This window comes from Scyliorhinus torazame, chromosome 6, assembly GCF_047496885.1.
Source record: "Scyliorhinus torazame isolate Kashiwa2021f chromosome 6, sScyTor2.1, whole genome shotgun sequence".
NCBI classification, from domain to species: Eukaryota; Metazoa; Chordata; class Chondrichthyes; order Carcharhiniformes; family Scyliorhinidae; genus Scyliorhinus; species Scyliorhinus torazame.
Genome location: NC_092712.1, coordinates 145,193,171 through 145,208,352, shown reverse-complemented (window position 1 = coordinate 145,208,352; position 15,182 = coordinate 145,193,171). Strand labels below are relative to the sequence as shown.

At 48.0% G+C, this 15,182-nt stretch overlaps 1 protein-coding gene across 6 annotated transcripts in view; it reads left to right on the top strand.

Annotated features, from left to right (window-relative positions):
• Nucleotides 1–15,182, top strand: part of ikzf1 (IKAROS family zinc finger 1 (Ikaros)) — a 127,968-nt gene that overhangs the window by 92,797 nt on the left and 19,989 nt on the right. For all 6 annotated transcript variants that reach the window (XM_072508866.1, XM_072508864.1, XM_072508865.1 and 3 more), the window contains one exon: nucleotides 13,222–13,347. In XM_072508866.1, the coding sequence (XP_072364967.1) occupies nucleotides 13,222–13,347 (126 nt within the window). The remainder of the gene's footprint in view (nucleotides 1–13,221; nucleotides 13,348–15,182) is intronic.

Here is a 15,182-nt window from a genome sequence, read left to right as displayed (position 1 = left end):
TGAGCAGAATACGCTGGAGGCGAGGCGTCATGTCGTTCAAGACTTTTTGTATTATATTGACCAGCGGGCGATGGTCGGTCTTGACGGTGAATTGAGGAAGTCCGTAGACATAATCATGAAGCTTGACGACACCAGTCAGAAGGCCCAGGCACTCCTTTTCTATCTGCGCGTAGCGCTGTTCCGTGGGGGTCATGCCGCGTGACGCATATGCAACGGGGGCCCATGATGAGGCCTCATCACGTTGCAGGAGCACTGCCCCAATGCCAGATTGGCTGGCATCGGTCGAAATTTTTGTCTCTTTCGCTGGATCAAAAAAGGCCAATACCGGGGCCGTGGTATGTTTGGTTTTAAGTTCTCTCCTTTCGCGCTCGTGGGCAGGAAGCCATTGGAAGTCTGTCGTCTTCCTGACCAGGTTCCTGAGAGCTGTGGTATGAGAGGTGAGGTTAGGGATGAACTTCCCTAGGAAGATGACCATGCCCAGAAATCGGAGGACTGCCTTCTTGTCCTCTGGCTTTTTCATGGCTGTGATGGCAGCCACCTTGTCCGCATCCGGCCGCACACCCAACTGGGAGATGTGGTTCTCTAGGAACTTGAGTTCCGTCTGGCCGAAGGAGCATTTGGCTCTGTTGAGGCGTAGGCCCTGCTCCCGTATGCGTTTGAACACGCGCTGGAGGCGACTGATATGCTCCTGCGGGGTGGTGGGCCAAATGATTATGTCGTTGACATAGACGCGAACACCTTCAATGCCTTCCATCATTTGTTCCATGATCCTGTGGAACACTTCTGACGCCGATATAATCCCAAACGGCATCCTGTTGTAACAATATCTGCCAAAAGGGGTGTTAAAGGTACACAGTTTCCTGCTGGATCTGTCCAGTTGAATTTGCCAGAATCCTTTCGAGGCGTCAAGTTTGGTGAAGAGCTTGGCGCGAGCCACCTCGCATGTGATCTCTTCGCGTTTTGGGATTGGTAATGCTCCCTCATTATGTTGCGATTCAGATCCTTTGAATCAATGCAGATTCTGAGCTCGCCGGAAGGCTTTTTTACGCACACCATGGAACTGACCCAGTCGGTTGGTTCCGTAACTCTGGAGATCACTCCTTGGTCTTGGAGGTCCTGCAGCTGCTGCTTGAGGCAGTCCTTGAGGGGTGCTGGACTCTGCGAGGTGCATGCACCACAGGCGTGCCGTTCTGTTTGAGTAGGATCTTTTAAGTATATGGGAGCGTGCCCATGCCTTCAAAGACGCTGCGGTGCTGGTCGATGATAACTTTGAATTGTGCCCTGAAGTCAGCATCCTGGAAGGCAGACGCGTCATCTGGAGAGAGAGAGTGAACTCTTTGAACGAGGTTTAGGAGCTTGCACGCCTGTGCGCCAAGCAGAGAGTCCTTCGAGGAGCCCACGACCTCGAAAGGAAGGATGGCTTTTCGTGACTTGTGCGTCACTTCGAGTTGGCACGAGCCGGTAGCAGGAATGATGTTGCCATTGTAGTCCAATAGCTGGCAGGCCGATGGAAGAATGGTTGGTTTGACACGAAGGCTTTGGAAAGCAGACCACGCCATGAGATTGGTGGAGGCACCAGTGTCCAGGCGGAATCGTATTTGGGACCGATTGACCGTCAGGGTGGCACACCACTCATCATCTGGATCGATGCTGTATACCAATAGCGGCAGGTGTCTTTGCTTCGGGGACAGGCTGTTTTTCGTTACGACACCGGCTCGAAAAGGCGCCTTCGGGTCCTCTGTGTCACTGCTGTGCGGGAGGTCGGAATCGGACTCGGTGACCGTGGGTTGAATTGCCTGAACATTCCTGCGAGACTGGCTGAAGCGATATGAATTGGAAGGCTGAGCTGCTCGACAGCAGGCAGCATAGTGGCCAAGTCTTCCACATCGTAGGCATTGTCGAAATTTTGCGGGGCATTGCCGCTTTAAATGGGCGGAGCCACAGTTGCCGCACGTCGTGACATCACGTTCGCTGCACCACCGCGCATGCGCGGTGCGGTCATGCGTGGTGCGCGCCTTCGCATTACGTTCCTCAGTGTCGCCGTCCCCTCGTTTGGTGCGAACAAGCGCGGGAGTCCCTGAAAAGCGCGCAAAATGGCCACCCTCATCCAGGCTGAGGCCCTTCAGGTGTTCAATGACTTGGACCCGTTCCGCCTCGTGGGGACCTTGCCGCGCCGTTTCAGCCGCTTGTATATGTGAGTACCGAGTGGTGGCATTTTCATTTAAGACACAGGTCTCGATGGCGTTCGCTAGGGTGAGTTGCTTTACTTTGAGGAGCTGCTGTCGTAGGGGGTCCGACTGAACACCAAAAACGATCTGGTCGCGTATCATGGAGTCGGAGGTGGGCCCGTAGCTGCAAGATTGCGCAAGGATGCGGAGGTGCGTTAGAAAGGATTGGAAAGGTTCGTCCTTACCCTGCAAACGCTGCTGGAACACGCATCGCTCAAAACTTTCATTCACCTCTATGCTGCAGTGAGTGTCAAACTTGAGAAGAACCGTCTTGAACTTCGTCTTGTTTTCGTCATCTGCAAAGGTGGGAGAGTTGAAAATGTGGATGGCATGGTCCCCGGCTGTCGAGAGGAGAAGAGCAATCTTTCTGGTGTCCGAGGCGCCCTCCCTGTCCGTGGCTTCGAGGAAGAGCTGGAAGCACTGTTTGAAAATCTTCCCAGTTGGCTCCGAGGTTGCCGGTGATGCGGAGCGGCGGCGGGGGGGCTGATGTTGTCCATGTTGCAGGATGACGGAATGCTGGCGGAAGAGGCAGATCACTTGCAGGTAGGTCTAAGAAGTGCTAGTGTCCCACCACACCTGGTATTATGATGTGTTGGGTGTTCTGGATCACATACAGGTCACCAACACTTGAAGTAGTGCAACACTATTTTATTAAAAGGTTAACTATTTAAACATACTTGAACTGTGGGTAAATACAATACGAGCTTTAACTAAAGACCTTTGCCTTGTCCGAACCAGTTGATACACTCAGCACATGGTGAATGTCTGTGTTGCAGGCTGTGAGCTCTGTGCTCCTAGCTAGCTGCTACTCGAATGAGCGGGAACTCTGATGTCCCCTGTCTTTATAGTGCGTGTGCTCTCACTGGTGATTGGCTGCGTGCGGTGTTGTGTATGTTGATTGGTCCCACTGTGTGTCCATCAATGTGTGTCTGCACCATGATATACTGGTGTATATTATGACACTCACCAAATAACAGATTCATAGAATAAATATCCAGAAACTAATGTTGCAAATGTTAGCAGAGAAATGGTTAGCATGTTCACACCTCACATTCCTCTTTTGCCCATTACCTTAACAGCAGGGCTTGCATTTCATTAAAATAGCAGATAGACACATGTTATCGAAATAGATGTCCACAAATACCACCAACAGTAAGTCCGAGGCTTATCAGGTATTCATTAATTGTGGTTGTTATTTATGTAGTAAGTTTTCTCTTGGTCCTCTCTAAATTTCTGTCACCATTCAATTAGATCAGTTGTAAAAGCCTGAATTTTGATTTAAACGTTTTAAAGCATTTAAATTGGTAGTATAAAATTAATGCAGCAGTATACTGCTCTTTATCAAAGTCATCCAGACTCGAAACATTAGCTCAGTTCTCTCTCCACAGATGCTGTCAGACCTGCTGAGATTGTCCAGCATATTCTGTTTTGTTTCAGATTCTATCATCTGCATTAATTTGCTTTTTTCTTAGCTTATTAAGTGTACATTTTCACGATGGGCAGTGGTATTGAGGTAGTGGGTAATATAGAGTGTTTTTTTCTTAGACGCTTGGTGGTGTTGTGTGATGCCTGCCTCAGTGGGACGAGGAGCAGGAAGATCATAAATATAGTCTTCCACACCCAAGAGCTGGAGGAAAATAATTTTTAGTCCATCAACTAGTCATTCTACTTGTTTGTTCCTTATGGAATCTTCTTGTATTCAAATCAATTGTTGCACTTCCCGATGTAACAACAATAACAACTTCAAAATATATTCACCGGATATTAATAATTCTATTGAAATGTTTTTTCCCCTTTCTAAAGAAGTAATGTAGCGCCTGAGTTGTGCACTTGGACCATTTTACACTGCCTCAAGACATATGTGACAGTGTCCTGTCAACTCTTCATTCACTGAAAATGTCATTGGCAGTCAGTGCTAGTAATCCGTGTTCTGTGTACACATTTAAGTATGTATGCATTGGGCTTTACATTAATCCACTGAACAGTACTATAAGTAAACAGCTAGTCACCTCACTAGTAGACATCCAGTTTACATTATAGTTGGTGAATTAGAGCTTGAATATTGATATCAAATTATCAAAGGATTTGAAGAACCGATTAATAAACTATGTCAATGTTGTAGGTTTCAATTAAGACTGATATGTGGTTTTCATTCAGATTCCTCTTAAATAGGAAGTATTATTAATAAGATTTCACAGCCTCTGTGGTATTCTTCAATCTCTGTCCCTCTTTAGCCATCAGCGGCGAAATTCCAACAAATTGAGTTTCATTCTTGTGAAAACACAGATTAATTAAGAAATGTAGAAATCCGTGGAGACGAAAGTGGCGCTATGCAGATTTATGGAGACTCCCCTTGGGTACATGCACTGCAGGCTGCTGGCTGTGTGATCTGTACAGTGTTCATTATTGATATTATTGAATTTCAGGCTCCCTGGTCTGCTCAGTTTTTGGGTGATTTCTTAATGTAGCTAACACATACAAAGATTGTATTAACAAATTGTAACATTGCATTAATAATTCTGAATGGTCAGGAATAACTTTAATACTGCTGCATTAATTTTATACTACCAATTTAAATGCTTTGAAACATTTAAATCAAAATTCAGGCTTTTAAAACTTTTCTTTTGGTTTGTCCATTTTTCTCATTTGTCCCAAATTTTCCCAATTTCCAAATCTAACTTTTATACGTTTTTACTGTTTTAGCAATCACTTTAGACTTACGCTCACTCATTTATATGCTTTAATTTTTGTTACTTTCAACAGCAACAACTTGCATTTATGTCGCACCTTTAACATAATAAAACATCCCAAGGTGCTTTGCAGGATGGTTATAAAGCAAATTTGACACCAAGCTACATTCAGATGGTCAAAAGATTGGTCAAAGAGGTAGATTTGAAGTAATGTCATACAAGAGAAAAGAGAGGAAAAGAGTGTATGGGGAGGGGGGTGGGGGAACCAAGTTCCAGACCTTTGGGTCGCAACTGAAGGCACTTAAAATCAGAGATACTGAGAAGGCCAGAATTGGAGAAGCACAGATATCTCAGATGATTGTGGGGCTGGAGGATGTCGGGAGATAAGGAGGGGAGAAGTAATGCAAGAATTTGAAAGCAAGAATTTGTGAATTTAATCCTCAAGGTTTTGCTTAACAAGGCGCTGGTTGAGGTCAGTGAGCACAGATGTTTTCGGTGAACAGGATATCGTGTTAGGTACACTGGTCTAACACTGGCTGCAACTGGATGCAGTTTAGATCAGAAAGATACTCCAGACCTTGAAGTTAGTTCAATCAGGTTTATTGAACTAATAGCACAGTTCTCTGTGAGTTCGACACTCTGCTAACTTAAGTGTGGTTACTCTGACTGAACCAGACTAGCTCTTAACCACGTGGTGCAGGTGTGAGATTGTAACAACATGCTTGACTGACTCTCTCGATGTCTCATCAATGGAAAGAGACAGAGTGTGACTGCCTCGTGTCTTTTATAGTCAGATCCCACCCCTGAGTGTCCTGCCTGCTTATTGGTCATGTCCTGTTCTCTGTGTCCATTAGCTGCTTGTCTGTATATCATTATGTGTGTGTCTGCATATCATGACATCTCCCTTTTTTTTATGTTTGGTTGACACAGAACATAGAAAACAGAACAAATGTTCATAAGTCCAGTCTCTGTGGCTTGCGTCTGATCCTGGTTGACCGCCGGAGAGGTGGTGGTGGGGACGACAACGCCTTGATGGGCGGGATTGTAGCCTGACTGGTGGTCTCGTGAGTCAAGGTATCAGGAGGTGGCAAAGCAACAGAAGGAAACGGAGAAGAATGTGGTTGCGGGCAGACAACTTTGCGCAGTGCCCATCTGTTTCGTCGCAGAACAGAACCATCAGCCAGACGCAAAACATACGAGCGGGGGGCAGCCTGTCGAACAACGACAGCTGGAGCTGACCAGCCTTCATCAGGGATCTTGACCCAAACAGTGTCTGACGGGGATAACACGGGCAAATCAGTGGCATGAGCATCATAGCCCTGTTTTTGCCGGTCTCGGAGTTGCTGCAGGAGGTGCACCTTCTGCAGCACCGGGAGGTGATCCAGGTTGGGCACGTGTATGGCTGGAAGTGTCGTCCGCAGGTCCCTGGTCATCAGGAGTTGAGCCGGCGACATGCTAGTGGACAGTGGGGTCGCCCTGTACGCAAGCAGTGCAAGGTGAATGTCAGACGCAGAATCCGCGGCCTTGCAGATGAGCTGATTCACTATGGGCACCCCTTTCTCAACTTTTCCTTTTGACTGCGGATAGTGTGGGCTGGAAGTGACGTGTTTGAGCTGATATGACTGGGCAAACAGAGACCATTCATGGCTGCTGAAGCACGGGCCATTGTCACTCATGACAGTGAGTGGGATACCATGGCTGGAGAACGTCTCCTTACCGGCCTTGATGAGGGTCCGAGATGTGAGGTCTGAGAGCTTCACGACTTCAGGGTAATTGGAAAAGTAATCAATGATTAACACGTAATCATGACCATTGCATGAAAGAGGTCGATGCCAACCTTGGACCACGGAGTGGTTTCGATTTCATGCTGCTGAAGTGTCTCCTTACTCTGCGCTGGCTGGAAGCGTTGACAGGTCGCACAGTTAACGACCATGTTCGCGATGACCTGGCTGATCCCGGGCCAGTAGACAGCCTGCCTGGCTCTGCGTCTGCACACCCAGGTGGCCCTCATGGATTTGACGGAGCACCAAGCTCTGGAGACTGTGTGGAATTACAATCTGGTCCAGTTTGAGGAGGATACCATCAACCATCGTCAGGTAGTCCTTTCCATTGAAAAATTGAGGGCACTGCCCTTTTTGCCAGCCATTGGATAGATGTTGCATAACACGCTGCAAGAGGGTTTTTTTGGCTGACTCCTCATGGATACGACACCTTCTCATCAGATGCCGTGAGGGAGCTAGCACACAGCTGCACCTGTGACTCAACCTGTGACTCAATTTGCCGGATGACGTTCAGTGGTTCACTAGGCACGGTGATGGAGGAGGTCAGTGTGTCGGCAATGATGAGCTCCTTGCCAGGTGTGTAGACCAAGTCAAAGTCATACCTTCTGAGTTTGAGGAGGATGCGCTGCAACCGAGGCGTCATGTCATTAAGATCCTTGTGGATAATGTGGACCAGGGGCCTGTGATCCGTCTCGACTGTGAATGTCGGCAGGCCGTAGACATAGTCGTGAAACTTGAGAATGCCAGTGAGAAGGCACAGGCATTCCATCTCGATTTGTACATACCTTTATTCGGTGGGCGTCATTGCCCTTGATGCGTAGGCAGCCGGTGCCCAGGATGATGTGTCATCGCATTGCAGCAGGACCGCACCGATGCCATCCTAGCTCGCATCTGTCGAGATTTTCGTTTCCCTGTCTGGGTAGAAAAATGCCAAGACGGGTGCAGTGGTGAGCTTGGCTTTCAGCTCCAACCACTCTGCCTGATGGGCCGCCTTCCACTCGAAGGCAGTGAACTTCTTCACTAGGTTTCGTAGGGCCGTGGTGTGTGAGGCCATGTTTGTGATGAACTTGCCCAGAAAATTGACCAAGCCCATGAAGCGCAATACCGCCTTCTTGTCTTCTGGGACCTTCATGGCTGCGATGGCCTTGACCTTCTCTGTGTCGGGGCACACGCCCTGCTGAGAGATCTGGTCTCCTAGGAACTTGAGTGTCGACATGCCAAAGCAACATTTGGCCCTGTTCAGCTTCAGGCCATTGGCGTGGACACGGCGGAATACCTGCTGGAGACGGGAAACATGCTCCTCAGGGGTCGTGGACCATATGATGACGTCGTCCACGTACACACGAACCCCTTCGATGCCCTCCATCATCTGCTCCATGATGCGGTTAAATAACTCCGATGCCGAGACGATGCCGAACGGCATACGGTTACAGCAGTACCAGCCAAACGGTGTGTTGAAGGTGCAGAGCCTTCTGCTGGACTCATCCAGCTGGATTTGCCAGAATCCATATGACACATCGAACTTCGTGAAAAAACGTGCTTGTGCCATCTAGCTGGTGAGTTCCTCCCACTTCGCGATGGGGTAGTGTTCACGCATTGTATTCTGGTTGACATCCTTCGGATCAATGCAGATGCGCAGGTCTCCAGAAGGTTTTTTAACCACCACCATCGAGCTGACCCAGTCAGTCGGTTCGGTTACCCTGGAAATGATCCCCTGCTGCTGGAGCTCCTTGAGCTGTTCCTTCAGGCGCTCCTTCAGCGGAGCCGAGACCCGGCGTGGTGCTTGGACCACAGGCTTGGCATCAGGTCGCAGTAGGATCTTGTACCGATATGGCAAAGTGCCCATCCCGTCAAACACATCTGGATACTGAGCGAGGATGTCGTCAATGCCAGCTTGAAGATCCACGTTAGAGGATGTTGTTTAGCTTTTTGCAGGCATGCGCACTCAGTGGGGATGCCCTGTCCGGCTTGACAATTTCAAACCTTAGCCTTGCATGGATACTCCGGTTGGAGACTAGTAGATGGCAGGATCCCAGTGCCGTGATGACATTACCGTTATAATCCAGGAGCTGGCAGGCTGCTGGATGGACCTTGGGGGGCTTCTTGATGCGTTTGAAGTCTGCCTGTGAGAGGAGGTTGGCAAAACCACCTATGTCCAGCTTGAACTGGATGGAGCAGCGGTTGACCTGCATCACCGCATGCTATTCGTCCGCAGAATCCACAGCGAGGATGGACTGAATGCGCGATGAGTTAGGTGTGGCATGTGCATGTGTGGTAATGATGCCCACTCGGTAGGCGGACTCCAGGCACTCGTCCTCTGGATCCGTTATACTGCCAGAATCAGAATCCTGTAATCATCGTTGCACATTCTGGACGTGCCGTCATCGGAATTGGGAGCGCTGGCCTCTGACTGATGGTGCAGACCTGCACAAGGCTGCATAGTGTTTACGCTTCCTGCAGTTTAAACATCGCCTGCCTCTTGCAGGGCAGTGTACCTTTAAGTGGGCGTTGCCACACCTCGGGCACGTCATGGCGTTGTGACGTGGTGTACGTCGCCGCACATACACAGTGCGGTCGGCAGACTTCTGCACCTGCGCAGTGTGGGTGTCGGCTGCTTCGTTATCCCGTTCGCATCGCGCATGCGTGGGACTCCGGGAAAAGTGTGCGAGATGGCCGCTGTCTTCAATGCTGAGGCACTGCATCCGGGAGATGGCCTGCACACTCACTGCCTCGTGGGAGGCAAGTTTCTCATTTTCAGTCGATTTGTATTGGGAATACCGATTTTTTGCGTGCTCATGCACTGTACATGTTTCACTCATGACTGGCAGGGTCATATGCTTGATTTTTAAGAGCTGCACTCTCAGAGGATAAGAGTGAACTCCAAACACGATTTGTTCTCTGATCATGGAGTCAGCAATAGGACAGCGCTAGCAGGCGGAGGCTAGTTAAGAACGCATTGAAAGATTTATCTTTATCTTGAAGATGTTGTTTGATTATGTGGCGCTCGAAGATTTCATTGGTGTCCACTTCACAGTGACTATCGAACTTGTCCAGGATGGTCTGAAACTTTGTCTTGTCCTGGCCTTCGGCGAAGTTAAACGAGTTGAAGCGTTTGATGGCTTGATCACCCGCTGTTGAGAGGAGAAGCGCGACCTTTCTTGCATCAGATGCACCCTCGAGGTCTAAGGCTGCGATGCACAGCAGAAATGTTTGCTTGAATGTCCGCCAGTTGACACTGAGATTGCCAGAAGTCCTGAGCTGGTGAGGAGCCTGAATCTTCTCCATGGTGCCGGGATACATTTGCTGGTCGTCAGGGAACAGACTGAGGTAACCAACCTTAAATTAGTAGTCTCCTGGTATCATGTCGTGTTACGTACAGTGGTCTAACACTGGCTGCAACTGGATGCAGTTTAGATCAGAAAGATACTCCAGACCTTGAAGTTAGTTCAGTCAGGTTTATTGAACTAATAGCACAGTTAGCACAGTTCTCTGTGAGTTCGACTTGCTAACTTAAGTGTGGTTACTCTGTCTGACTGAACCAGACTAGCTCTTAGCCAGGTGGAGGTGTGAGATTGTAACAACACCCTGACTGACTCTCTAGATGTTCATCAGTGGAAAGAGGTGGAGTGTGAGTGCCTCGTGTCTTTTATAGTCAGATCCCACCCCTGAGTGTCTTGCCTGCTTATTGGTCATGTCCTGTTCTCTGTGTCCATTAGCTGCTTGTCTGTATATCATTATGTCTGTGTCTGCATATCATGACACACGACTAGTGTCATCTGAGAGTACCTTTAAGAAATGGGTGTTTATAAAAATATCTGTAGTGGATGTACCTTTAAGAAATGGGTGTTTATCAGTGATGTCAGAGTGTGTGTGGAGCTGGGTATGTCTGTCTGCTTTTACTTTGCTTTAGGCTGTTTGCTACAGGGTGTGTTTAGTTTTGTTTTAAATTTGGAAAAAGCTGCAATCACCGCAAGATGTGTATGAATCTCTGCAAGCTTATGAATGTTCATTTGATGATTTCAAAGTGGTAACTGTTCTCAGTAGTGAAGTTAAACCTGATGGGCGGGATTCTCCACCCCCACGCCGAAGTGGCCGCGCCGTCGTGAACGCCGTCAAGGTTCACGACGGCGCGGAACAGCCCCGGTCCCGACCGATTCAGGCCCTGACAATGGGCCAGTATCGGGGCGGCGTCATCTACCCGCGCCAGGCCTTGTCGCCCGTGTAAAAGCGGCGCCGCATAGATGACGCGGCCAGCGCCGCATAACGGACGTCATCCGCGCATGCGCGGGTTGGCCGGCGCCAACCCGCGCATGCGTGGTTGCTGTCGTGTCCAAATCAGCCCCGCAAGAAGATGGGGGACGGATCTTGCGGGGCGGCGGAAGGAAGGAGGTCCTCCTTCAGAGAGGACGGCCCGACGATCGGTGGGCACCGATCGCGGGCCACCCCACATTTAAGGTACCCCCCGGTGCAGGATCCCCCCTCGCCCCCCCAGCGTTCACGCACCGCCCACGACTGTAGCGACCAGGTGTGGACGGCGCTGGGGGGCACCCGCCGTTTTAGCCTGGCCACTCGGCCCATCCGGGCCTCAGAATCGCGGGGGTGCCGGAGAATCGCCATTTTGGGTATCTCCGGCGATTCTCCGGCCTGCGGCCAGCGAAACTCAACCAGGCCGTTCCCGCCGCTTGGGAGAATTGTGGGAGGGCGTCGGACCGGCGACCCGGAAATTTTGGCGGCCCAGGCGATTCTCCCAACCGGCGTCGGAGTGGAGAATCGCGCCCGATGTCTTTCTGTAAAGAGGGTTTTTTTATCTTATGGATGTTGCAAGAAAAGATTAAGAGTTACTTAGAGAGTACTGTATTCTTTGGGGGATTTATTGGTGTTGATCGTTGTTAAGATGTTTACCGTGGGTTTATAAAGTGTTAACTGGTTTCATAAATAAACAGTGTTTTAATTAAAAAGTATGGTAGATTTCTGTTGCATCACGCCTGCAGAGTAACCCCGTGTGTTCCCCATAACCACAATCTATTCAAAGTTGTGGGTCAGGTGAACCCCATGATACACTTTGGGGCTCTCTATACTCTGGCCCATAACACTAGAAAGAAAACGGCATGCATGTGTGTCTTCTGCAGCAGACAAGCTGAGAGTTGGGAAATATACAAGTGGAAATAAGCAGTCTTAATAATGGTGGGATATGTGATCAAAAGCTACTCTTGGGGTCAAGGATGGCACCAGGGTTGGGATAGTGTCGTTCAGCCTCTGATAGTTGCCAAGGAGAGAGATAAAGTTATTGGCTATAGGAAATAGGTTTTGTAGCGGGGACCAGGAACAGTTTTCTTGTTGTCTCAATGAACTTGATCCAATTCATGAAAATGGCACAAGGCAAAAGATGATGATGGACACATTGCACCATCATCCCTTTTGTTATGTAATTTTTACTGCCTTCCACCTATCACAGGCCTTATCTTTTATACTTATACCCCACCTTTCTCTGCCTCAATACTTGGTTAAAATCTGTTAGACTCCAACTTATTTCAGTTCTGTTCTGGCAAACTGTGTATTTTCAGCATTCCCCATTTTTATTTCAAATTTCCTGCACCTGCAATATTTTACATTTTTGATGATAACTGTTTGGTAGTTCATGAATTCGGGTCTGGATTCTCTGTTTTTGGGACTATGTTCCCACGTTATCGGGAAAACTGTGGTCTTTTACACCAGGAAAGCTGGCGTCAAAAGGCCAGATTCCCTGTTTTGCAGGGGGCTAGCAGGCAGCCATTGTCGAGCTCGCAGCTCAAGCTGCCGATATGGCCCCCTGCATGTCCAGGTCAGAGACCGCGCCTGTGCACGGTGGCGGCTTCCCGTCGCAGCTTCATGCTCCATGGCGGACTCAGCCCGTGGATTTGGACTGGCAAAATAGTGCCCTGCATCGGCCGCTCGCCCGCCCCGGACTGCCCGCACATATTGCCCCAAGCCCAGAATGAAGGCCCGCCAACCGGCCCTTCCCGACTGGCGGCCCTGGAATGAGTCCGCAGCCACCACGCGGGGATCACGGACGGTGGGATCATGTTAGAACAACGCTGTTGGGAATTTGGTTGGTGGGCAACGGAGCATCGCGCGGCGGGCCTCAGGCAATTGCCTGACGCAGTGGATACTTGGCGCGGCGTATTCCACGAGTGTGCCAATTCTCGGGGCGAAGAATCGAAGAACCGCCGCCGCTCCCAATTTTGTGTGCGAAAACGGATTCTCCGCCCCGTCACCAAATACGATTTCGGAGTCGGGAAGCGGAGAATCTAGCCCTTGGTGTTTATGATATGAACTATTTCATGAGGCAGCCCGCAGGATTAATGGATGGATTGCTAATACTGTCTGATACAGAGTTTGAATTCAGTTTTCTGTCTGATGGTTTAAATATTGCACAAGGCAGACAGAAATGCACATTCTCATAAAACACAAATATTGGTAACAAATTATAAAATATGAAGCCCATTCTATATTCTTTTAAGACCTCTTCCTTTTTATATATAGTTGGAAAACCTCACAAATGTAGCTTTTGTGGGAGAAGCTACAAGCAACGCAGCTCACTTGAAGAACACAAAGAGCGTTGCCACAATTACTTGCAAACCATGGGACTGCATAGTGGTATTTATTCAGGTAAAAAATACTATTTCATTATTACATAGGATTATATCGGATATTGTTATGAGTTCAGACCAGTACCCCAATTTTGGAGTTAGAACCCAACTATGTGCATTTGGTAAAACTGTGAGCAAATATTCCTGCACCACAGGAGTGATAACACTGACCAGTAAATAGCTTTTATATTAATACAAGCTTCAATTTGAACACATAATTAAGCACATTAGCAACAAAGAAATAGCTTTACAGTTAACAGGCTCAACATCTTAACTTGCTTCCTGAAACCTGCCTCTACATCCCAATTAAGCAACCAATATATTTCAAATACCACTTATGTATAAAGTTAACAACCAGGTTTTACTTGCTTATCTTGATGCAGAGTCCTTGGAAAGAGAAACCTTCTTTTAGGACCGAGCTGAAAACCTCCTGCTCAACTTAGAGCCCTGGAAGCAAGTACCATGTCCAGACAGACCTGGCTCTTGCCATTAGTTACACCAGCTGCACTCAAAGCACACAGCATTCGTTTGTCTCTTGTTACAAGATATGTCTTGATTTGTTTAGCCTGGCTCAAACTGTTACAACATTACATTAGCTCTCTATCTGCAAACAGGAAAAATGGTTATTAATGTTTATTAGCAAAACACTCCCCCTGTAAAAATCACTGATGACCTCAGTTTTAACCTCTGCTCTAGCAGACATACTGTCTGTCAGCATTTTGGATTGGATTGGATTTGACTTATTGTCATGTATACCGAGTTACAATAAAAAGTATTGTTCTGCGTACAGTCCAGACAGATCATTCCATACATGAAAAAAAGAATAGGACATTCATAAATACACAATGGAAATACATAGACACAGGCATTGGGTGAAGCATATGGAGTGCAGTACTACTCAGTAGAGAAGATGTGTGAAGAGATCAGTTCAGTCCATACGAGGGTTGTTTAGGAGTCTGGTAACAGCGGGGAAGAAGATGTTTTTGAATCTGTTAGTGCGTGTTCTCAGATTTTTGTATCTCCTGCCGGATGGAAGAGTTTGGAAGAGAGAATAACCTGGGTGGGAGGGATCTTTTATGATGCTGCCCACTTTCCCAAGGCTGCAGGAGGTGTAGACAGAGTTAGTGGATGGGAGGCGGGTTTGCGTGATGGGCTGGGCTGTGTTCACGACTCTCTGTAGATTCTTACGGTCTTGGGCCGAGCAGTTGCCATACCAGGCTGCAATGCAGCCACATAGGTTGCTTTCTAAGGTGCATCTTTAAAAATTGGTAAGAGTCAATGTGGACATGCCGAATTTCCTTAGTTTCTGAGGACATATAGGTGCTTTCATTGTCGTAGCATCGATGTGGGTTTTAATATTACTGCAAAATGCAAACTATAAAGTGACCATTTCTTATATACATCAGAATATACACAGAGAAACAGGCTATTCCAGTCTGTACTGGTGTTTATGCTCCACTCAAAGCTCTCGTCTAAATCTTCCATCGTAACCATCTATTCCCCTCTCCCTCAAATGCTTGTCTAGTTTGTCCTAAAATGCATCTGTACTGTTTGCTTCAGTTCCACATTTTGAATACTTTTTCGGCAAAAAGGTTTCTTCTGATTGGATTTTTGGGGACTATCTTATATTAATGGGCTCCAGTTATGCCCTTCCCTACAAGAGAAAACATTCTCTCTGCAGCCACTCTCTGAAAATCTTTCAGAATTTTAAAGAACTCTTTTTGGTCCCCCCCAAGGGGGAAGAGACCCAGCCTGTCAATTCTGCCTGATATGTATAAGCACACATTTCTGATTTAATCCTAGTAAATCTTCTCTGCACGCTCGACAGTGCCATTATGTTTTTTAAATAATATA